This window comes from Sapajus apella, unplaced genomic scaffold (assembly GCF_009761245.1).
Source record: "Sapajus apella isolate SASKATOON/1434 unplaced genomic scaffold, GSC_monkey_1.0 scaffold1, whole genome shotgun sequence".
Classification (NCBI taxonomy): Eukaryota; Metazoa; Chordata; class Mammalia; order Primates; family Cebidae; genus Sapajus; species Sapajus apella.
In genome coordinates this window covers 1,894,581-1,918,774 of record NW_022436941.1, presented here as the reverse complement: position 1 = coordinate 1,918,774, position 24,194 = coordinate 1,894,581, and the positions used below count along the sequence as shown (strand labels likewise).

General features: G+C 36.2%; 1 protein-coding gene across 11 annotated transcripts in view; it reads left to right on the top strand.

The window, feature by feature from the left end:
* Nucleotides 1-24,194, top strand: part of NR3C1 (nuclear receptor subfamily 3 group C member 1) — a 479,527-nt gene that overhangs the window by 442,246 nt on the left and 13,087 nt on the right. For 9 of the 11 annotated variants that reach the window (XM_032242584.1, XM_032242518.1, XM_032242280.1 and 6 more), the window contains exons 3-7: nt 6-175; nt 4,433-4,549; nt 15,660-15,938; nt 17,554-17,698; nt 20,689-20,819. In XM_032242584.1, coding sequence (XP_032098475.1) covers nt 6-175; nt 4,433-4,549; nt 15,660-15,938; nt 17,554-17,698; nt 20,689-20,819 — 842 coding nt within the window. The remainder of the gene's footprint in view (nt 1-5; nt 176-4,432; nt 4,550-15,659; nt 15,939-17,553; nt 17,699-20,688; nt 20,820-24,194) is intronic. The other 2 variants (XM_032242700.1, XM_032242664.1) reach the window with 1 other exon arrangement.

The window sequence follows — 24,194 nt, the reverse complement described above, 5'->3', positions numbered from 1 at the left end:
TTTAGCCCCAGCATGAGACCAGATGTAAGCTCTCCTCCATCTAGCTCCTCAACAGCAACAACGGGACCACCTCCCAAACTCTGCCTGGTGTGCTCTGATGAAGCCTCAGGATGTCATTATGGAGTCTTAACTTGTGGAAGCTGTAAAGTTTTCTTCAAAAGAGCAGTGGAAGGTAGTGTGTGTTTTGAAGAGTTTTATTGTTCCTCTTCTTGTTTACCATTTCTCAAGTTGGATTTTGAAATTTCCATTATATGCAAAGCCCATGAAGGCTAAATAACAGTTAAGAGGGGAGAGGAAGATGGCTCCTAGGTCCTCTGATGGGCAGGAAGTTATTTCAAACAACAACGCAAAAAGATGTAGAATAAAATAGAAAAGTATCAGTCAATACCTGGGAGTTTGGCCAGGGAGCATAAGGTAACACTGTAAGAAAGTGCTATCATGTGAAATGATGTTAAGTTTGGGCATACCATAATGTTCATGTATTAAAATTATGGGCTTTAACTTCCTGTAAACTAATAGGTTTTAAAGTCACCACCTATACTGGTCTGGCAAAAATGAGTGACAGTGAGAACTGTGATAGGAAAAAAACACATTCATTTCATTTCTCATTCATTTTTTTTTTCCTGTTAAGTCAGGGCACTGTGCTAAGTAGAATAAATACCATTAAGACCTGATCCTTGCCCCCTGGGAAGTCACAGTCCACTGAAGTGAAAGATGTGTTAACAGTGACAAGGTACAGAGATTATAATATGGAGAGGGAGAGAGAAACTCAGCATGAGGAGGTCAGGAAAGGTATTTTAGAGAAGGCGATTTCACTATATAAATGTTGTAATAATACAAATCTTACTTTGTTATAGATTCAGACTGCTGACTGGGCAACAGCATTATCTCCTAAAGAAGGAGAAATTCATTCCATAGCAAACTTACTAGAAGAGAGTCTGAAATTTCCTAATATTACCAGTGACTCCTCTTGGAAAAAGTAGTCATATAATTTAGTTATTTCTAAAGCAGTTTGAAAGCAGTGTGGCCTAAAGCTCTGATTATATTAATTTTTGTAGTATAGTTTGAAGTCTGGTAGTGTGATGCCTCCTGCTTTGTATTAATTTTTAAAGGAACATAATTATTCACTGTATGAGGATTATTATTTGTCTTATGTGTATCTGCATATCCATGGGAGTTAGATGAGTCATTTTCTTTTGTTTTACTTTTTAACAAACATATTTTTAGCAAATATGTTTGCTAAAAAGTAAAACAAAAGAATATGTTAGCAAATTATGAATTTACTCCTATTATGCCACAAAGATTACAAGGATGCCAGCTTTGGCCAGTGTAGTAGTCCCACCTATTGATTAGAGTCAAAAGTAAAGCCCAGCCCTACTTAGTGCAATGCACCTAATAAAGTGGATGTTATTTAACACATACACAAAAGACGGAACCCTCTCCATGTCATCACTTTACCTTATTCCTCGCTTTCTTAACTGCTTAAGTGTTTCTATGATATAAATGCAGTGATAATAGTAATACGGACAGTCCTGACTTGACGACTTTTCAACTTTTATGAATGATGGGAAAGTGATATGCATTCAGTATGCTCCTTGACTTACAATGGGGTTGCCTTCAGATAAACTGATTGTGAATTGAAAATATCTTAAATCAAAAAATGCACTATTGACTTATAATGGGTTTATAAACAATTAAACAGTTAAAGATACATCTTAAAGAGCATCTATGCTGTATATAATAAGTATTGACACCCTGATTTTTGAAGGTGAAATTCACAATGAAACCTTTACAAATATGCTATTAAAAAATGTTTACTTTCCTCCATTTGAACTAAAATTGTTCTTTTAAAGTGGTACAAATTCAAATGCTTATGGAGACCAACTTTGTGTCATTTTGGCTAAATATAATACAGTTGTGGGGAGGAGTGCACACATGCCCTACCTAAAAGCATCCAAATGCAATCAGAACAGAAAACAAAGTCACCTCCCTTACGGAAGACCAATGCAGGCCATATGCCCTCTGTGCTTAATCCCTGCTTTTAAATTCCTAGACTTGTTTTCCAGTAAAATTTAATTGAATATTAGCTATACTATTAAAATGTTTGTTATTTAAGTATTTCAGTAAAGTATGATGGTGAGATTACATGATTAATAAGAAAAGTTAAAATGTAGAATATGTTAAGTGAGTCTTTGCTCTGTTTCCTCCTTTATTTGGATTTTAATGTTCTCAAAGGCCCTTTACAGCTCTAAAATTCTGCAGTCCTTTGATAACCTAACTCATCAATTCTTCTGTTTTTTCTATCAAGACACAATAGAAATATGCTTCAAAGCCCAGATACATATTTTGGAGCACTTTCTTAAACAATTATAAAGATGCAACTTGCATTATTTATATCATACACTTAGCACTCCATTCTTAATACCTGGTAGAATTATAGGTTATCCCCCAGACTTGGCATAGTATAATATGGTTATTAGCAAGCTGTTGCACTTTATTCAGAGCTTTGCACTAGGCAGGAGTGGGCTTTACTTTTGACTCTAATCAATAGGTGGGACTACAACACTAGCCCAAGCTGGCATCCTTGTGGTCTCTGTGGAGTAACATGAGTAATGTTATAATTTACATCCCCCATAACAAGTGATCCAAGAGAGTATGTGACCAATGCAGAAGAACCATTGTCTATTCTTATATGATTTCACCCGTAACATGCCATTACTTCTGCCGTATTTGATTGGCCACACAGACCAATCCTGGTAAAGAATGGAAAGGGACTACAGAAGAGCATGCATACAAGGAGACAGAATCACTGAGAGCCATCTTGGAGGCTGACTCCCACACCTACCATAAATAGAAAACCAGAATTACTTGCCAATAATAGGTTTTAACCACAAAAATAAATACCGTGTAAACAAAACAATGTCACAAAATTTTAGCTTACTTGAAGACTCATCTTTCTATTAGTAAGAAAGACAATTTACCAAGTAGTAGAAGACATAGGAACTCCAAAATAAGATGTCTTATTAACTTATCAGAACGGTTGACAGGGAGATGGGCTGGACACAGTGGCTCACACCTGTTATCTCAGCAATTTGGGAGGCCAAGAAGGGAGGATTCCTTGAGGCCTAGAGTTTGAAACCAGCCTGAGCAATATAACATTGTCTCTACAGGAAAAAAAAAAAAAAAATTATCCAGGCATGGTGGCCCATGCCTGTAGTCCCAGCTACTCAGGAAGGTAAAGCAGGCTGCAAGAAGCTACTACGTACCACTATACTCCAGCCTAGGCAGCAGAGCAAGAACCTGTCTAAAAATAAATAAATGAGTCAAGGAATTAATGAATGGATTGACAGGAAATGACTGTTAGTTGTACGTGGCCATGTGTTGCGAAATTGTGAATACTAGTTAAAACTCCTCATTTTATACATAAGGAACAGGTAGACTTGCCCAGCTTCATTCTAATAACCACAAAGGGCTATCTTTAACTGATGAACATACAGTGCCTCTGATCCTATAGCTGAGATTCTTAGCTGTGCGCAAGACATACCTGGGATAAAGAAATCAATACTGGCATAATATGCACATCCTGACATTTCAGTTGGTTATAAACAAAACTTTGGAAATTTTTTTTCTGTTTTTTCTTCCATTAATTGTAGGACAATGATTCAGAGATATTCTTGTAGGGCATAACTTCTTTGTATTATAACCGCTTCAACAATGGATGTATCTGTTGATCCTACTTTTGCTTTATAGAAGATAGAATTATTGGGTTAGTGCTTCCATTTTGTGTCCAAGTAAGGAAGCCAGGAAACTTACAGAGTACAAAGAGAAATTGAAACAGCTGGTACAGATAATTGGCATTGGAGAGCAGCTCTGAACAAAGGTAAATTATAGTCCAGTGGTCAATTTTGTGGCCTATTCTTTACAAAGAATTGAACCTGATACAGTTAACCATCTACCCTAAACTATTATTTGTTTAAAACACAATCTATCAAACAGTTTAAAACATAATTTGTCCAAAAAAGTGGTTACCCTTTGTGGGTAGTGGGCGGAATTGGGCAGAAAGGGGACTTGTTTGGAGACTGTTTTGTTTCTTGATCTGAGAACTGATTACATAAAAGTGCTTGGTTTATAAAAATTTATTAAGTGGTTCACTTATGATTTGTGTACTTTTATATATGAATACTGCAGTAAGGTTTTTTATTGAACTGTTTTCAGTTTGTTGAACAGAAATAGGGAGACTCTCTTTGTTGTTTTTGACCTCTCAACCTCATAATGGTAATGTAGGCAGGAACGCTTCCCTAATCAATACCTGTGGGCGCCTTAGTTATATTCCACCAGAAACAAAAACAGACAGAGGCTCTCCATAAAAAAAAAAAAAAAAAAAATCCTTGAAGACCTGTGAAACGTTAATAGTACCTTTTATTCCATATAGGACAGCACAATTATCTGTGTGCTGGAAGGAATGATTGCATCATCGATAAAATTCGAAGAAAAAACTGCCCAGCATGCCGCTATCGAAAGTGTCTTCAAGCTGGAATGAACCTGGAAGGTAACGTAAATACATGAAAACAATTGTTTGTCTCTGTAGCTTATAAAAATTTATCATTTTACTTTTGAAGATACAAGTAAGCAGATGTAATAATGAAGTCAGTTCAGTATATATATGCTTGACTAGCATAATATTATTGCCCGATAAAAATGGGAAATTTTATTCATGAATATGCCATATTCTGTTTAAGTTTATCTGCCAGTTCTTCTTATACACACTGAATTCAGTACAGCCAGACTATCTACTAAGAAAGGAAATCATGTAATAATGAAAACACAACATGCTGCAACTTTATTATTTTTTTCAGCCTCAGAACTATCCCTAGAGTTGGAAATGTTTCTGTAGCATAATATTTACATGTCCATTTTTCTTTTTGACATTTTAAAGCACACCTTTTACTTGGAGATCTGTGTTGTATTACAGATCTGCAAGAAAAAAAACCCTCAAGGAAGAATTGGATGGATTTTGTTTTGGTTTTAAAGTAAAGAGGAAACCTGGGCTGGGTGCAGTGGCTCACGCCTGTAATCCCAGCACTTTGGGAGGCCGAGGTGGGTGGATCACGAGGTCAAGAGATCGAGACCATCCTGGCCAACATAGTGAAACCCCATCTCTGCTAAAAATACAAAAATTAGCTGGGCGTGGTGATGCACACCTGTAGTCCCAGCTACTTGGGAGGCTGAGGCAGGAGAATCACTTGAACCCAGCAGGCAGAGATTGCAGTGAGCCGAGATTGTGCCATGGCACTCCAGCCTGGGCGACAAATCGAGGCTCTGTCTTTAAAAGAAACAAACAAACAAAAAAAACCCTGAAACTAGTCCATGTTTATATAACAAGTTGTATAATTAACACTGATTCAGCATTAAAAAATTTTCCTCTGAAAAATGTTTGGAATTCTGTTCTGCTTGAAATGGCAAGTTCTGTGAAGGTAGTGGTGATCTAATAACACATATGCTTATTATTTATTGTGACAGTAGTACTTTTATCCAGCAAATATGCACCTAGGCAGTCACTAGATATAAAATGAATAAAATAAGTCCCTGTATTCCAGTAGTTTGCCTACTAGTTAGGCTGCAGAGTCAGTCACAAAAGAGCATGGCACACCATAGAGGGCATAGGGCCACAGGAACAAGAGGAAGGTCACCTAATTCTGTTTTGGAAGTCAAGGAAGAAGTAACATTGAATTTTAAATCTATAAGCTGAGTAGGAATTAGGTAGATGAAAAATAAGGGCAGAGACATGATCAGATTTGTATTTTGCAGACGAATCTTACATAGAGAGACCAATTAAATTAACAGCAGTCCTCCAGACAAGAGATGGCAGTACTGAGAATGGAAACCATGTGGTTCTTTTTATGATGATGATTTTTATGATGATGATGATTATTTTAGAGACAAAGTCTCACTCTGTCACTAAGGCTGGAGTACAGTGGCATGAATGTAGCTCACTGCAGCCTTGAACTCCTGGGCTCAAGCCATCCTCCTACCTGATAGGGCTACAGATGCACACTACTACACCCAGCTGATTTTTTAAAATTTTTGTTTTAATTTTTTTGTAGAGACAAAGGGGTCTTGCTATGTTGCCCAGGCTGGTGTCTAACTCCTGGCCTTAGGTGATTCCCCTGTTGCGGCCTGCCAGAGTGCTAGGATTACAGGCGTGAGCCACTGCCATTGACCTATGTGGTTCTTCTGATACGAGAGACTAATTGTTGGTGCTATTGAGCACACACTGTGTGTACATCTTGTTAAACAGATTTATGAAGACTCTAGTTCCCCAAACCACACACACAACTCTATCTACATTTGACCAGGATGTTTAAACTTGACTGTAGAGTGCCAGCATGTTAAACATTGATTTACATAAAATGATAGCTGCCCACTTTCTTGTAGATGTTACAAAACCTGCAGAGATTAAAAAATGCACACAGAAGGCTGCTTTCAGTTCCACAAGGGGAGTTTATATAACAAACAGTATTCCCCACTTTCTTAAATACCAGATCTCTGCCCAGATTTTACCCAGTTTCTTCTTTCTGCTCACTAATATCCTGTGTATGTAATGTACTTTGACCATTTAAATATATATTAAGGCACATGAGCTTTTAGTGCCCTTTGGCTTATTTTCTCTGGCCCCAATTATCTCTAATATGCATGTTTTCATCTTAGCAGTTTTATATTTAGAAATAGGTTTTGAATGAAGCTCAAAGAACAAAGCCAAATAAAATTCTGTCGTATCTCTAATATATTGGGGTCGCTTACCCAGTAACATTTTTAAGTGCTTTTCTGAATACACATAAAGTTTAAGATCTTTGGAGCTTTAAGCATATAATGTTTTTCTGGGCAATTTCTCCCTACCCAAACAATAAGGGAATTCTTTCATCCAAAGAAAAGAGATATATCAACTACAGAGTAATGATTTTGATGGACTAGGCTATTAAGTTTGTCCATTTTTTCCTTTTACCATTTAATATCAATTGCAGTGCCCTTTGCCCTTCCTGCACTAGAAGATGACCTAAGACAGCGACTGACATCTGATTTTTCTGTTAATTATACCATCACTGCCATTTCCAGTGGTGGTATAATTATCTTTTGTTGGGCATCAGAAATTTTTCTTACATGAATAAAATTTAAGCTGTGGTTTCTCAAAATATTATATTAAAAATAACAACCATTATATGATTTTATAAGTTGTCAATATATCCAGGTAATGGAAAAATTGGTATTTGTTCAAAACTACTACATGTTAGTCTTTGCTATACATTCTTCTACTTTTTGGACCCTCAAATTATTAAAAACACCTTTGAGTAGGGCCATGATTTACTTTATATCCATTTTTACACTACGTAGTAGAACAAAATTCTAATTTGTTATTTCATACTATGATATGTATCTATGTGACACATATAGTTGATCCAATTCTACTTGTAGATAAATTGAAAGAAAGGCTTAAAACAGTTCTTAGGGTTTGTGTGTGTTATTTTAGTGTAAAAGTACCATTTTTGTATTGAACTAACCCCAGTATATATAAAACCTTTATTTGGCATGGTATGTGTGAGCACCAGCAATCTTTGGCAGACCCTGATACTTACAATATAGATGAGCCATGTGTTTCACACTTTTTTTTTTCAACCTTTACAAATACTCTCTTGTTCATCAGATTGCTTCCCCTAAGCCAAGCAGTTTCGGTGATAGCCCCAGAGTAACTTTGCCCAAGTCTCTCCATAAATGTAATTTAGGACTGCAAGTGCTGTACTTTGATACTCTTGCTCCATACCAAGTAAATCTCAAGATTTATTTTAAGGGAGTGGACTTCACTGCTTAAAGTGCCTAGCATTTAAGAACAGATAAGTTTTTTAATGGTGCTCCTAAATGTTTTTTTTTTTTTAACTAGCTTTTCTCTTGTTACTAAATGTTTTATGTTCATTTCATTTTAAGGTATATTTTAATCCAAAGTATGGCTTTACTTTCAGCATAAACAGTCAAATGAAACTTAAAGATGGCATTATCAGATTTATTACCAAATATTATTTAAACTAATTTTTTAAGTTCATAAACCGAATCTAGTAGTTTCTTTTTTCAACTTTTATTTTAGATTCTGGGGGTGCATGTACATGTTTGTTACTAAGATACATTGTGTGATGCTGGTGTTTGGAGTACAATTGAACGTTTCATCCAGGAAGTAAGCTTAACTTACCTAACACGTGCATTTTAACCTGTTCCTCCCTTCCTCTAACTCTCCTCTTGTATTTCCCAGTGTCTGTTCCAATCTTTATGTCTATGTGTACCCAATGTTTAGCTTCCATTTATAAATGAGAACATGGTATTTGGTTTTCTGCATTCGTTCATTTAGGATACTGGCCACCTGTTACATCCATGTACTGTAAAGGACCATGATTTCATTCTTTTTGTGGCTATATAGTATTCCATGGCATATAAATACCACATTTTCTTTATCCAATCCACTGTTGATGGGCCCCTGGGTTGGTTCCATGTCTTTGCTATTGCAAACCATGCTGCGATGAACATATGGGTACATGTGTCTTTTTGACAGAATGATTTATTTTTCTTTGGGTATATGCCCAGCAATAGGATTGCTAGGTTGAATTGTAAACTCTTAATTCTTTGAAAAATCTCCAGATTTCTTTCCACAGTGGCATCATTGTGGTTTTGACTTGCATTGCTCTGATGATTAACAATCGTGAGGAAATATGTTTGTTGGCTACACGTATATCTTTTTTTCAGAAGTGTCTGCTCATGTCTTTTGCCCATTTTTAATGGGGTTGTTTTTGCTTAATTTATTTGTTTTGTTTAAGTGCCATATAGACTCTGGATATAGAGCTTTGTCAGATGCATAGTTTGCAAATATTTTCTCCCATTTTGTAGATTATCTGTTTATTCCATTGATAGTTTCTCTGCTGTGCAGGATCTCTTTAATTTCATTAGGTACCATTGTCAATTTTTGGTTTTGTTGCAGTTGCTTTTGGGGATTAGTCATAAATTCTTTTTCCCAAGGCTAGTGTCAAGAAGGTTATTTCCTAGGTTTACTTCTAGGATTTTCACAGTTTGAGGTCTTACATGTACATCATCTTTAATTCATCTTAATTTTTATATGGCCCCAAGGGGTCCAGTTTCATTCTTCTGCACATGGATAGCCAGTTATCCCAGCACCACTTGCGGAATAGGGAGTCCTTTCCCCATGGCTTATTTTTATCAACTTTATTGAAGATTAGATGGCTATAGGTGTGTGTCTTTATTTCTGCACTCTATTCTGTACCATTGTGTGTGTGTGTATGTGTTATACCAGTACCATGCTGTTTTGGTTACTGTAGTCTGTAATATAGTTTGATTTGGGATAATGTGATGTTGCTAGCTTTGTTGTTTTTGCTTAGGATTGCTTTGGCTATTTGGGCCCTATTTTGGTTCCATATGAATTTTAGAATGCTTTTTGCTAATTCTGTGAAAAATGACGTTGTAGTTTGATAGCAATAGTGTTGAATCTATAAAATTGCTTTGGATGGCATAACCATTTTAACGATACTGATTCTACCAATTCATGAGCATGGAATGTTATTCCATTTGTTTGTGTCATTCCTGATTTCTTTCAGTGGCATTTTGTAGTTCTCTTTGTAAAAATCTTAAACGAACTAAGATGGCATTCCTAGGTATTTTACTCTTTTTGTGACTATTATAAATCGGATTGCATTTTTTTTTTGCTCTTCACCTTTAATTATTAAAAAGAAATTATAATCAGTAAAAACATCACTTAAAAGAAATTTTTTATTAATGAAAGTTTTTCTTAATCCACATTTCAACTTTAGTATTAAATAGTGCAAGGGTTTCATTTATGAACACCTATCCAGTTTAGTCCTCTTAAATTCATTTGCTTACTGTGCATTTATGTTTAACAGGTAAAAGCTATCAGTTACCAGCTATTTCAAAAATGATAACTGCACTGGAAAATGAAGGAATTGCATACTTGATTTGGCTCTCAGTTGGAACATTACTGGTGTATAGAAATACTACTGATTTTTGTACAGTAATTTTAAATCCTGAACTTTTACCAAAGCTGTTTATTAGCTCTAGGAGCCTTTTGGCAGAGTCTTCAGGGTTTTCTAGGTATAGAATCATATTGTCAGTGAAAAGAGATCGTTTGATTACTTCTTTTCCTGTTTGGAAGCCTTTTATTTATTTCTCTTACCTGATTGTTCTGACTTAGTATTTCCAATACTAGGTTGAATTGGAATGGTGAGAGTGGGCATCCTTGTCTTACTGCATTAAGGGGAATGCTTCCAGCTTTTGCCATTTGGTATGATGTTGGCTATACGTTTGTCATAGATGGCTCTTATTACTTTGAGGTATGTGCCTTGCATACCTAGTGTGGTAAGGATTTTTATCATGGATATGTTGGATTTTCTTGCTGCTTTTTCTGCATCTTTGAGATGATTGTATTTTTTTTTGTTTATGTGATGAATCACATTTATTGATTTGCATAAGTTGAACAAGCCTTGCATCCCAGAAATAAAGCCTACTTGACTGTGGTGAAATAACTTTTGATGTGCAGCTGAATGCAGTTTGCTGGTGTTTTGTTGAAGACTTTTCCATCAGTGTTCATTAGGGATATTAGCCTGTAGTTTTTTTTGTTGTTATTGTGTCTCTACCAGGTTTTGGTACTAGAATGTTGTTTCCCTTGTAGAATAAGTTAGGGATGCATCTCTCTTTCCTGATAGCTTTTTTTTTAGAATAGTTTTAGTAGGATTAGTACCAGCTCTTCTTTGTACATCTGGTAAAATTTGGCTGTGAATTCGTCTGTTCAAGGGCTTCTTTTCATTGGTAGGGTTTTTTTTTTTTTTTTAAACTGATTCAATTTCAGAACTTGTTATTGGTCTGTTCAGAATTTCCATTTCTTCCTGGTTCAAAATCTAGGGAGGTTATGTGTTTCCATTTACACATACATACCTACTCCAAATAATGGCTTTACATATAGAGGGGTTAGTTGAAAACAAAAAATGATTCTTTCATAGTAAACTCCACCCCCTCTACACATGCGTGCATGCATAAACCCTAAGGTTTTTTAAAGCCTTTCTTTGAATTTATCCATTACCTCTAGATTTTCTACTTTGTGTGCATAGAGGTGCTTGTAATAGTGTGAAGATCTTTATTTCTGTGGAATCTCTTGTAATGTCATCTTTGACATTTCTTACCATGTTTATTTGGGTCTTCACTCTTTTTTAATTTGTTAACCTAGCTAACAGTCTATCAATCTTGTTTATCCTTTCAAGTAACCAACTTCTATTAACTAGGTTTTAAGCTAAATAAGATTTATCTGCTTTTATTAAGGAGGAAGTAGCATTACCACAGACTCATGAACACCTCTGTGGAGATCCTGTATTGACTGACAATCTACTATATGATCCAATGGGTCAGGAATTTACATTAGAGTAAAATTTTAATAACTAAATTGCTTTAAAATAGTGATTGTTTAAATGATTCAGTTCAATTAACCCTTTCTTGAAGATACTTTGAAAAATTACTAGTATTATTTCTTGCTCTAGTCAGTACAGCACAATTTGGTTCACTAGCACTTTCTGAGCTGTATTCAGAGAAGCATCAGTTTTCTCATTTAGGACTATATATAAATAGAAATTAATTACAAACTGAGTCATAGAAAATGCTTTTTTAAAAAATCCTCCAGCTTGTTACTCTTTCTTTTTTGTTCTAAGGTGGAGTAAAGAAATATGCATTCTAGGCCAGGTGTGGTGGCTCACACCTGTAATCCCAGCACTTTGGGAGGCTGAGGTGGGCAGATCACGAGGTCAGGAGTTTGAAACCAGCCTAACCAACATGGCGAAACCCTTTCTCTACTATAAATACAAAAAATTAGCTGGGCATGGTAGCGTGTGCCTGTAATCCCAGCTACTCAGGAGGCTGAGACAGGAGAATCGCTTGAACCCAGGAGGCGGAAGTTGCAGTGAGCCGAGATTGTGCCACTGCACTCCAGCCTGGGCAACAGGGCAAAACTCTGTCTCAAAAATATATATATATGCATTCTAAACCCTTTAAAGTTATGGTTAATTGAGGTTTTCACAGTACTGTTTCAGCGTATTGATTTGGGACATGTATGTTCTCTTTTACATTGTCAACAAAGTACATTCTATGATTTTAGATCTAGATTTCAGTGGGATACTTCTGGTTGCTTAAAGAGCTTCTTTATGTCAAAGATCAGATGGTTGTAGATGTGTAGCGTTGCTTCCAAGGCCTCTGTTCTGTTCCATTGGGCTATATTTCTGTTTTGGTACCAGTACCATGCTGTTTTGATTACTGTAGCCTTGTAGTATAGTTTGAAGTCAGGTAGCATGATGTCTCCAGCTTTGTTCTTTTTGCTTAGGATTGTCTTTGCTATGCAGGCTCTCTTTTGGTTCCATATGAAGTTTAAAGTGGCTTTTTTCCAGTTCTATGAAGCAGGTCAATGGTAGCTTGATGGGGATAGCACTGAATCTGTAAATTACTTTGGGCAGTATGGCCATTTCACAATATTGATTCTTCCTAATCTCAGGAGCATGGGATGTTTTTCTATCTGGTTGTGTACTCTCTTATTTCCTTGAGCAGTGGTTTGTAGTTCTCCTTGAAAAGGTCCTTTATATCCTTTTGTTGTATTCCTAGGTATTTTATTCTCTTTGTAGCAATTGTGAATCGGAGTTTGCTCTTGATTTGGCTGTTAGTCTGTTATTGGTATATAGGAATGCTTGTGATTTCTGCACATTGATTTTGTATCCTGGGGCTTTGCTAAAGTTGCTTATCCGTTTAAGGAGATTTTGGGCTGAGGTGACAGGGTCTTCTAAAGATATAATCATGTCATCTGCATATAGAGACAATTTGACTTCCTCCTGATTGAATACCCTTTATTTCTTTTTCTTGCCTGATTGCTTGGCTAGAATTCCCAATACTATATTGAATAGGTGTGGTAAGAGAGGGCATCCTTGTCTAGTGCCATATTTCAAAGGCATACTTCTAGTTTTTGCCCATTCAGTATGATACTGGCTGTGGGTTTGTCATAAATAGCTTTTATTATTTTGAGATACGTTCCATCAATACCTAGTTTATTGAGTTTTTAGCATAAAGGGCTGTTGAATTTTGTCAAAGGCCTTCTCTGCATCTATTGAGATAATCATGTGGTTTTCGTCTTTGGTTCTGTTTATGTGATGAATTATGTTTATAGACTTGTGTATGTTGAGCCAGGCTTGCATCCCTGGGATGAAGCCTACTTGATCGTGATGGATAAGATATGTTGTTGTAATCAGTTGGCCAGTATTTTATTGAAGATTTTTGCATCTATGTTCATCATGGATAATGGTCTGAAGTTTTATTTTTTTGTTGAGTCCCTGCTGAGTTTTGGTATCAAAATGATGTTCGTCTCATAAAATGATTTGGGAAAGAGTCCCTGTGTTTGTATTGTTTAGAATAGTTCAGAAGGAGTGGTACCAGCTCCTCTTGGTATGTCTAGTAGAATTTGGCTTGAACCCATCTGGACCTGGACTTATTTCGGTGGGTAGGCTATTAATTGCTGCCTCAACTTCAGCCCTTGTTATTGGGCTATTCAGGGTTTCAGCTTCTTCCTGGTTTAGGCTTGGGAGGGTGCAAGTGTCCAGAAATTTATCCACTTCTTTCAGGTTTACTGGTTTATGTGCATAATCTCTGATGGTAGTTTGTATTGTTCATGTCCTTTGTAGGGACATCATCATTCTCAGCAAACTGACACAAGAACAGAAAATCAAACACTGCATGCTTTAATAGGCGATATTGAATAATGAGAACACATGGACACAGGGAGTGGAGCATCACACACTGGGGTCTGTTGCGGGGTGTGGAGGTCAGGGCGGGATAACATGGGGAGAAATGCCAGATATAGGTGACGGGGGGATGGAGGCAGCAAACCACCTTGCCATGTATGTACCTATGCAACAATCCTGCATGATCTGCACATGTACCCCAGAACCTAAAGTACAATAAAAGTTTCTTTATGTATTGATGTCCTTCCTTTGTTAAATTTTATCACTCCTCTATTAAGTTGTGATATCCAAATTTAAAATATTCTAAAAACATGTTCTCCTTCAAGTTGAGGTAATGATAGTTGTTATATGGTACTTACTATAATATATGCCAGGAACTGTTCTAAGCATTTTATGTATTTAATTCACACACCAACCCTCTAAGTAGGGACCGATACTATCCTCATTTTACAGAAGGGAAAACGAAGAGTCAGGGATTAACTTGCGCAGGTATCAGGCTACAGCATGGCAGAACCAGGACTTAAATCCAAATACGCTGATTTCAGGTTTCTGCTCTTTAGTCCTGTATCATACTGTGACTTCAAGAGAACATGGTAAACTAATTAGAATAGTTCTATCATGATTCTATTTCCATTTTGAAATGTTAACTAAAAATTCTTGAATTTTCTCAATACCCCATTTAGTATAGAACACAATAAGAATGGAACCATTCTGTTCTCATATTGGACATTGAGATACCTTTCTTTCCCACCACCATATCTGTCCTCCACAGACTATGTGGTGTGTCATGTTAAGGACAGATGATCTAAAAATGATTTTTAAAGGTGATTTACATGTACTCCTCCCTTTGCAAAATGGTTTGCATTCCTAGTAATTGAGACAGGTACATTTCTTCTTTCATATGAATAATTTCTTGCCTTTCCCTGGAGTTCTGAGTACTTTCCCTTTGAGAGAACAATGTAATTCTTATTTAGTCACTGAAACAAATAACTTTAGGAGGATGAATAAGTCTACTAAAAGTCTACAGGATCCATGTTGTAGTTTCATTAGATGGCTCCATACCAAGTCAAGGTAAAAGATAATTTATATATAATATGAAAATGGATCCTTTAGGTTGATAAGCATTATAAATAAATCTTCCTTATATAAGGGAAATTTCCCACTTATAATTTATGTGAAGTAATATAGAGTTTTTCCGATTCATCTTCCCAAATGTGTTTAGTCCCAAGCAGTATCTATGTAAGTACCCATGTAAAGGTGAACAGTTGATTTTTCTGCTATTAGAACTAATACTGTTTTTAGCATGTAATCTGCTATTGTCATCTTCCTATCTTAATAAGTGGCTTTGAACAAGTGTAAATAGTGTAATTCTCTTCATGATATATACTACCATGATTTAATCTTACCACAGTTTGTAATCATTATGACAAGCTTAGATTTTTTTTTGGTTTATACTAAGAGTAATTTGCCTTATATAACCAATGAAATTGTTGCATTTAGAGTGAAAGTGAGATAAGAAATAATTTGTAGAAGAATTTACAAAAGTGATTTACTCAGATTGTTTTAACATACCGTTATGATAGTTTGTATGCCTTATACTTTGTATAAGCCATAACTATAATGCAGTTTCTGGCCTATTTGTAAGCAGAATTTTCCTCTGAATCCTTTGCTTTTCAGAAAAAAAAAGTTTTTTCTCCTGTTCCATGTCATTTTATCATAAATGCTAAATATTTCTCCTAATAGTTTTAGAAAGTAAAAATAATTATTGACTGTATAACACAGACCTTCCCATTACAATTCATTTTTATGTATTTTTAAAAATACCCACAGCTCGAAAAACAAAGAAAAAAATAAAAGGAATTCAGCAGGCCACTACAGGAGTCTCGCAAGAAACCTCTGAAAATCCTGCTAACAAAACAATAGTTCCTGCAACGTTACCACAACTCACCCCTACCCTGGTGTCACTGTTGGAGGTTATTGAACCTGAGGTGTTGTATGCAGGTTATGATAGCACTGTTCCAGATTCAACTTGGAGGATCATGACCACGCTCAACATGTTAGGAGGGCGGCAAGTGATTGCAGCCGTGAAATGGGCAAAGGCGATACCAGGTAAGATGCAAAAGATAAAAGAGCTACCATATAAACTTTTGTGTTTTCTTCAGCAAAAACACTTCAGCTTCTTTATCATCCTGAGCCCATGGCTTATCTTGTTTCTCTTACTCAGTTCTGGGAACTACGAAGTGGAGAGTCAGGTGAATAAGGTGATAGGGAGTTTATAATCAAACATGTACATTACTCCCTCTTTTTCAAATCATTATGGTAATTTCACATAGGATGATGTAATATCAGAACTCAAATTACAGGGCTTACTCAGAACTCCTTTTACACTGAAGTTTGGGGAAAGGAAATGTTTTTAGTTAATTCCAATTGTTTTGCTTCAGTGTGCCCCTTTTAAAAATCAGGATGTTTGTAAAATTGGTAAACATCAAGTGTGCTGACTCCGTCAAAATTTGTACTAAAGTAGAATGATTTTAACTCTTCACTAAATGAAATGCTACACATTGAATGTAATTTTAAAGATAATTTTAAATAAAAGTAGTTCCCCTATTGAAATTTGGCGTGGAACCGCAGAGGTCAATGTTAGTGTCAGCTCTAACTTTAATGATAAAGGGAATTGACAAGCTTGTGTTCACACAAATAGGGACCGAACAAGAAAGTCACCTGTCATCCTTGTTTTCTTAAAGGGGAAAGAGGTGTGACTAGCAGAGCAAATGTTTTACTTAAGTTGTTGATTAATATCTCAAGCCAGGATTCTTTTCTATTCTTTAAAATCGATACATAATAGTTGTACATATTTATTGTATGCATTTATACTTACGGGGTACATGGAATATTTTGATAGAAGCATACAACGTGTAAGGATCAAATCAGAGTAATTGGGATATCCATCACCTCAAACATTTGGGGAACATTCCAAATCTTTTAACTATTTTGAAAATATACAATAAATTATTGTTAACTGTAGTCATTCTGTTGTGCTATTGAATACTAGAACTCATTTCTTCTAACTGTATTTTTGCACCCATCAACAAATCTCCCTTCATCCCCTTCACCACTACCCTTTCCAGTCACTGGTAACTGCCAAGCCAAGAATTTTGGCTTTCTGTTTTACTATGTAGTTCATGTTTACTTAAGCAGACAAAGGTGACAAAACTGACTACTTATTTTTTTAACACTGAAAGCTATTAAAAAACACAGAGGGGGCTGGGTACCATGGCTCATGCCTATAATCCCAGCACTTTGGGAGGCCAAGGTGGGTGGATCACTTGATCAGGAGTCCGAGACCAGTCTGGCCAGCATAGCAAAACCCCATCTCTACTAAAATTACAAAAATTAGCCGAGCATAGTAGTACACACTTGTATTCCCAGCTACTTGGGAGGCTGAGGCACAAGAATCACTTGAACCCGGGAGGCAGAGGGTGCACACCAGCCTGGGTGACAGAGCGAGACTCTGTCTAAAACAAAACAAAACAAGCACAGAGGGTTTCAGTCTTAAAGTATCAGATGACAGAGGAAAACTTTGTCTACCTAGCATTTAGTTTCCGTTTTCTGTTAGGGGCCCCCTCGTTTTGACAGGAGTAAATGATCTCATTGCTCTTTGGCAATTCCCATAGAGATGATCTTCTTAGAGTGTTGCCTTATACTTTTATATCTCCTAATTCAGGTTTCAGGAACTTACACCTGGATGACCAAATGACCCTACTGCAATACTCCTGGATGTTTCTTATGGCATTTGCCTTGGGGTGGAGATCATATAGACAAGCAAGTTCAAACCTACTGTGTTTTGCTCCTGATCTGATTATTAATGAGTAAGTTTTATGTGAGTCATTTTCCCTGTATTCATAGGATATTTTTAACCAGCTGATGTTTTCCTGATGGACTGCTATTGTGATAATTCAGGACTGATTCAATCCTACTGGGTATCTAGGAACTAGGCAAACTAGAAATAGAGCTATGAGTGCTTACGGCAGGACAACTGTAATGTAGAGCAGATGTACATGTGGCATTATTACTGTCCCAGGACATACTTAAGGATGTTTGTTTAACAACATCTCTGAGGTTAGTAAAGTCTGTTACAAGCAACAAGGAATCTAACTTTCATAATCCTACTCCAGAAAGAAAAAGCATGATAAAACTCATGTGGATTCAGTGGGGACAATTGCAGATGAGGATATCTAGGCTGATGGGGTGGGACATATGGACCCAGACACAAGAGATATCTCTTTGTATGGCAAGGCTCACCCAGTATCTATGGCTTAAGAATATGGGAACAAGTTTGTTTTGTTGAACTGAGAGAAGACCAAGCCTTTTAAGATTTTATAAATCAGCTATTCTCTTATCCTCTGTGCTTATTCCTGTATCTGTGAAGTATTTCAGGTATCCACTCCCCCTTACCTCATTGCAGTTGTTTCCTGACTAGTTTTTACCTCCAGTATAACCTTCATCATGTTGGCTAATGTTTGCTTCCTCAAACACAGTCTGACTGTACATCTCTCTCCAGTACACAGATTGTCTTCAGTATCTTCCCACTGACCCTCTAGTACATACTCTGCATTTTCCGGAACCTCACCTCACTTCCTCTCCCATTGTTTTCCTTCACATACTCTTCATTCCCTTCCCTTCTTCAAGCATACTCTTAGACTGTTGGTGTTCACATCACCAGATACACGGCAGAGAAGTCACATTGTAGCTCTTCTCACTTTCTACCTTGTGTTATTACTTGTCATAGTCCTGGCTTATTGCTATTAGTAGAATGTAAACAGGAAGTTCACACACACATATCCCTGGTCCAAGAAGAACAAAAAATGAAGATTTGTGTTTGTATAAAAAACAGAAGTCACCTTGACTACCTATTGCCAAAAAAAGGACTGTTCAAACTACTGCATCACAATGTAACAAGATTAGGTAGTTCGATCCAATTTTAAATTAACTGGTAAATATATTTAGTTTGGAGAAACTCAAGACATAATTATTCATTTCAGAATCCTACCATGCTGTTTAAAAAATACCATGTTGGTAGTATTTATTTTTTAGTCACTTTCTAACATGCAATTTGAAGGCATTTAAGTGGAATTAAAAGCATAAACAGATTTATATGAAACTCCAACTTATCCTTCCTAACCTAATTTAGAGTTTTTATTAGGGCATTCAGATTTAGATTTCAGCAGTCACAGCATAATCTGATCATGCCACATAACATTCCTTACATAAAGTGGGATTTGCAAAATTTCTTTCCTCAACAGATTTATGTTAGTTTCATTTTCATTAAGGGATATTTACTTCCCATTCTTGTGTTCGTATGCTGCTGCATACAAGATGATCAGTCCTCCACCTTTTTTTTTTTTTTTTTTTGAGATGAGTCTCACTCTGTCACCCAGGCTGGAGCGCAGTGCCGTGATCTTGGCTCATGGCAACCTCCACCTCGTGGGTTCAAGTGATTCTCTGTGTCAGCCTTCTGAATAGCTGGGATTACAGGCATGCCCCACCATGCCTGGCTAGTTTTTTGTATTTTTGGTAGAAATGGGGTTTTGCCATATTGGCCAGGCTGGTCTTGAACTCTTGACCTCAAGTGATCCACCCAATTTGGCCTCCCAAAGTGCTGGGATTACAGGCATGAGCCACTGCACCCAGGCCTTCACTCCTTTTTTCTTAGCCCACAATGCTTACATACTGCTCTGGTGTCTGTGACAGGTAGATTTTGTGTATCAGGAAGTGTGTATTCAAGTTCTAACCCTCTATAGAGCTGTAAAACAGTCTCTCATGGATGCCCTTAGGTCAGAATGTTGTCGGAAAAAAATGTTTGTTGTTTTTACAGCCAACAAAAATGAGCTTTTACTTATTCTACTACACTATAACTTGTTGAAATTTTCAGTTAGGGAGTACAACCATGTACAAGAAACTAAAGGAAAAAATGGTGGCTCCCAGAAAAGGAGTGCTTTACTTACTATTAAGGATTGGGGAGGTGCCTTTGAAGAGCCTGTGATCATGTTGGCAGCATATAATTCGTGTCTGATTTATTTTACATAAAGAAAGAAACCACATCTTCAGCTGGGAAAAATAACTTTTGTTGTTGTTAAGTCCAAGATTACTTTCTGTCAGAAACTTAAAAAAAAAATCTTGAAGCATTTTAAAAGCTGTGATTCAGTGCCCAGTTTCAGGCTCTTAGTGTCAATTCAAAAGTCAAGACACTTTAGAGATCTATTTGAAAATCATAGATGTATAATGACTGTTCAGAATCATAAGCAAGAATTGGTTTGGTACCTTTAAATAATATTAAGGCGTATACCTGTCAGAGGCAGATTTTGAGTATCAGAAGTCTAGAATCAGGTTCTAGGTCTGGCCCTCTGTATAACAGTGAACAGTGTCACACATTTTTGTCTTTAGAATGGAATGTGGTGAAAAATTTATCTTTAAAAATCAAGTGTGTAGGACCTAAAACTGTGTTGTCTAATTGAGCATATTCAAGTGATAAACCTTGATTTAAATGAGCAACTAGTAATACAGTTCTATAAGAATTCTAAACATTTTCATTAAATAATAATTCATGGAATGCGTGATAGAAAATATTTCCACTGTTACATTAAATGATTCATTAGTCTCCTTAAATAGCCATGATCCAGGAACAAGTTTAAGGGAAGTTCTCCAAAATTCTCATATTATAAGGAATTAGCAATAATATAATTGCAAGACTTGTTTTTCTTTATGAGTTCATAGTTTTGCAAAACAGAACAAAAGTATGTGCTTTTGGGGGGGAAGTAGCACTATTTCTAACTACTACCCTGCTCTTTATCTTTCACAGGCAGAGAATGAGTCTACCCTGCATGTACGACCAATGTAAACATATGCTGTATGTTTCCTCTGAGTTACACAGGCTTCAGGTATCTTATGAAGAGTATCTCTGTATGAAAACCTTACTGCTTCTCTCTTCAGGTTGGTAGAGCACCTTTTCACTTTATGTCAAAAGCATGAAATATGAAAGCCTAGAAACAAAGGTTAATTTATATACATAGTACTAATAATTATACCAAGTCTACTATTATTTCCTACTAGTCAGATGATTTTTATAAGACAAATTAGGTATAGCAGAATAGAGAGGTATATGAGCTGCATATAGGGATCTCTGTTGATTGGAATAGGTGTAGACTTTTTTCTCCTTCCTTCCTTTGATCTTTTGATCATGGGAAGACATGGAAAAAGAAAGCAAACTACAGTGATTTTGTTTGTCTCCTACATTGTTATTTGGTTAAAAAATTTAGTTACCTAATAAGTATTAGCATGTATAAGAAATTATGGGAGAAAAAGATGCATCCTAGAAAAGGTATGCTTAATTACTCTTGGGGAATTGGTTAACATAGCATTGGAGCTCAATGTCAGAGATTCACTGTCGAGAAAATGGCAACAAGAGTTTATAAAACAAACTTCTGTGAGATTACTTTTTAGCTAGCAAAGACAAAGATGTCCTTCAGTAGGTGAAGTGATAAACTATGATACCTCCAGATGATGGAATGCTATTCAGGACTAAAAAGAAATGAGTTATCAAGCCATGAAAACACATGGAGGAACCTTAAATGCATATTACTAAGTGAAAAAAGCTAATCTCAAAGGGCTACATATTGTGTAATTCCAACTATATAATATTCCATAAAAGGCAAAACTGTGAAGACAGAAGAGAAAAAAAAAAAATCAGTGGTTGCCAGGGTTTAGAAGGAAGGGAGGGATAAATGTGCAAAGCACAGAGGATTCTTACGGCAGTGAAAATACTTCGTATGATACCATAATGGTAGAAACATGTTATTATACATTTGTCCAAACCCAAAGAACGTCCACCACCAAGAGTGAACCCTTAACTGTGGACTTTGAGTCATGATGTGTAGGACAGGAGGTATATGAGAAATCTCTGTACCTTCCTCCTAATTTTGCTGTGAACTTAAAACTGCTCTAAAAGAAAGTCTTTTAAAAAAACAAAACAAAACTCTATGAACTAGTTGGTATTATAAACCTTAGACCATTTGCAGTAAAAATTACATGTCAATGTTTATTAAATACCCAGTTAATGGGTGAATACCTTTTTCATATACAAATAAGTACATGTGCAATTTTTTAAAGTCTTAATTCCATTAGTAACTGTGGTTTCATAGTTGCCAAATAACTAAGCTATGGCTGTTGCACAAGACTAAGACTGTATTTAACCCTTTCATATCTATTTAAACATTTCCAAAGCACGCATTTGTCTTAATGCATTCATATTATTTTTACTCAACAAAAAGTTGTTTTATGTTAATGGATATAAGAAGTATTAATAATATTTCAGTCAAGGCAAGAGAACCCAGTAAGGATCATTGCTAGAGACATGTTTAATATTACCTGGAGCAGTATACTTGCTAAAGAAGTGATTAAGCAGTTACCTAAAGTTCTGATCATAACTTTGATTGATACCATGAAGTACAATTCAGTGCCTAGATACTAACAACCTTATTTGTTTTAAAAAAAAAAAAAAAAAAAAAGGGTTTCAATTGTATACATGCCAGCCTAATTGAGCTATATAATTTTTTTCAATGTAAATAATAAGAAAAAGTAAATTGGCCTAGTACCTATCACAAGATCTACTTTTCAAAAAATAATAGAATCATAAGGATGGAAATATATACCTTAAGATACAGACTTATACTCCGATGGACTACTGGAACACGTACTATAACCTCCCACCAAAAATGCTAGACTAAAAAATTTAAGAACCAAGTGAAGGCAGGAACCCACAGAGATAAGTGGAACTCAAGCCAACTTGCTCTTTGAGGCCAATTGTAAAACCTGGTAAATTAGTAAGTTGGAGGGTTTTTCAGGTTTATAATCTTTTTAAAAATAATTTCAATAGGTTTTGGGGGGAACAGGTAGTGTTAGGATACACGAATAAGTTCTTTAGTGGTGATTTCTGAAATTTTGGTGCACCCATCACCTGAGCAGTGTACACTATACCCAATGTGTAGTCCATTATATCATTCTTATGCCTTTGCATCTTCATAGTTTAGCTCCCTAAGTGAGAACATGGAATATTTGGTTTTCCATTCTTGAGTTACTTCACTTATAATAATGGTCTTCAGTTCCATCCGGATTGCTGCAAATGCCATTATTTTGTTCCTTTTTATGAGCAAGTAGTAGTCCATGGCATATATATACCACATTTTCTTAATCCACTCATTGATTGATAGGCATTTGGGCTGGTTCTCTGTATTTAGTAAGTTAAAAAACAAGGGATGGAAATGTAAGAAGGGATGGAAATATAAGTGCAATTGAAAGAGCAGAGGATGGATCTAAAAGCAGATTGGACACATTTAAAGAAACACTTGAAATGTATATCTGAAAAAATCAGCCAGAATACAATTATTTTTAATGAGTATGTATATGTTTGTGTATATAAACCACAAGGGAAATCTGTAGATACTGAAAATCACAACAGGAAAATTGCAACAAAGCTATAGAAACTGACTTTTCTTAGGTCCATCAGAGAATGGAGGTCATAGGGCAAACCACCACCTCAAAATCTGGAAGAACAGGCAAATACAGAGAAACACAGCCAAGATCAGCTTCCTGGGAAAAGATGCCACTGAAGCCAGGAAGACTATGGTTATTTTCAGGAATTGCTGGAGGCTGAGTGAGGACTAGTTTGAGAGTTAAAAACTCCCAGGGACCCAGTCTTAGTGGGGGTTTCCTGCAATTTCTTGGGTTTACCCCATAAAATTTCTAACTTTCAGAAACTCGATGAGGTTCTTATGGTGAAGATGTGAGAAAAATTCCCTCTTATTTCTGGTAGAAGTAAGGGGAAGGTAAAATTTGGAAATATGTAGGAGAATGTTTGCAACGAGGCCCACCCTTTAAGGAAAACTAATTCAACAGGGCGTTATGTGACCTGGGGAAAGGTCAGATAGAGAATTCTAGCCCTGTCTTAGCCTTCTTGTCTCATTATTTCTGAAAGTCACAGTCCAGAGATTCAGACCCACTTGAAAAAAAAAAATGTGATTTAATCATAGAGATTATAAAACACTTCACCTCTCCCACCCCAACACCTTACCATCATATAAACAGGGCTACAGGATAAAATAACAGTGGATTACAGCTGAGAGAGCTGCAAGACACAAGCTATTTAAGGAGTTCTTAGGAAACCCAAAGACAACAGAAGAAAAAGTAAATAAAAATAAAAACAAGGAAACTAGAGGGAACTGAAGCCTCTACTACCTACAACTATAGCAAACATTAAATACAGCCTAGCTCCTAGCTGGATTAGCATGAAACCTCAAACCAAAAGTCTAA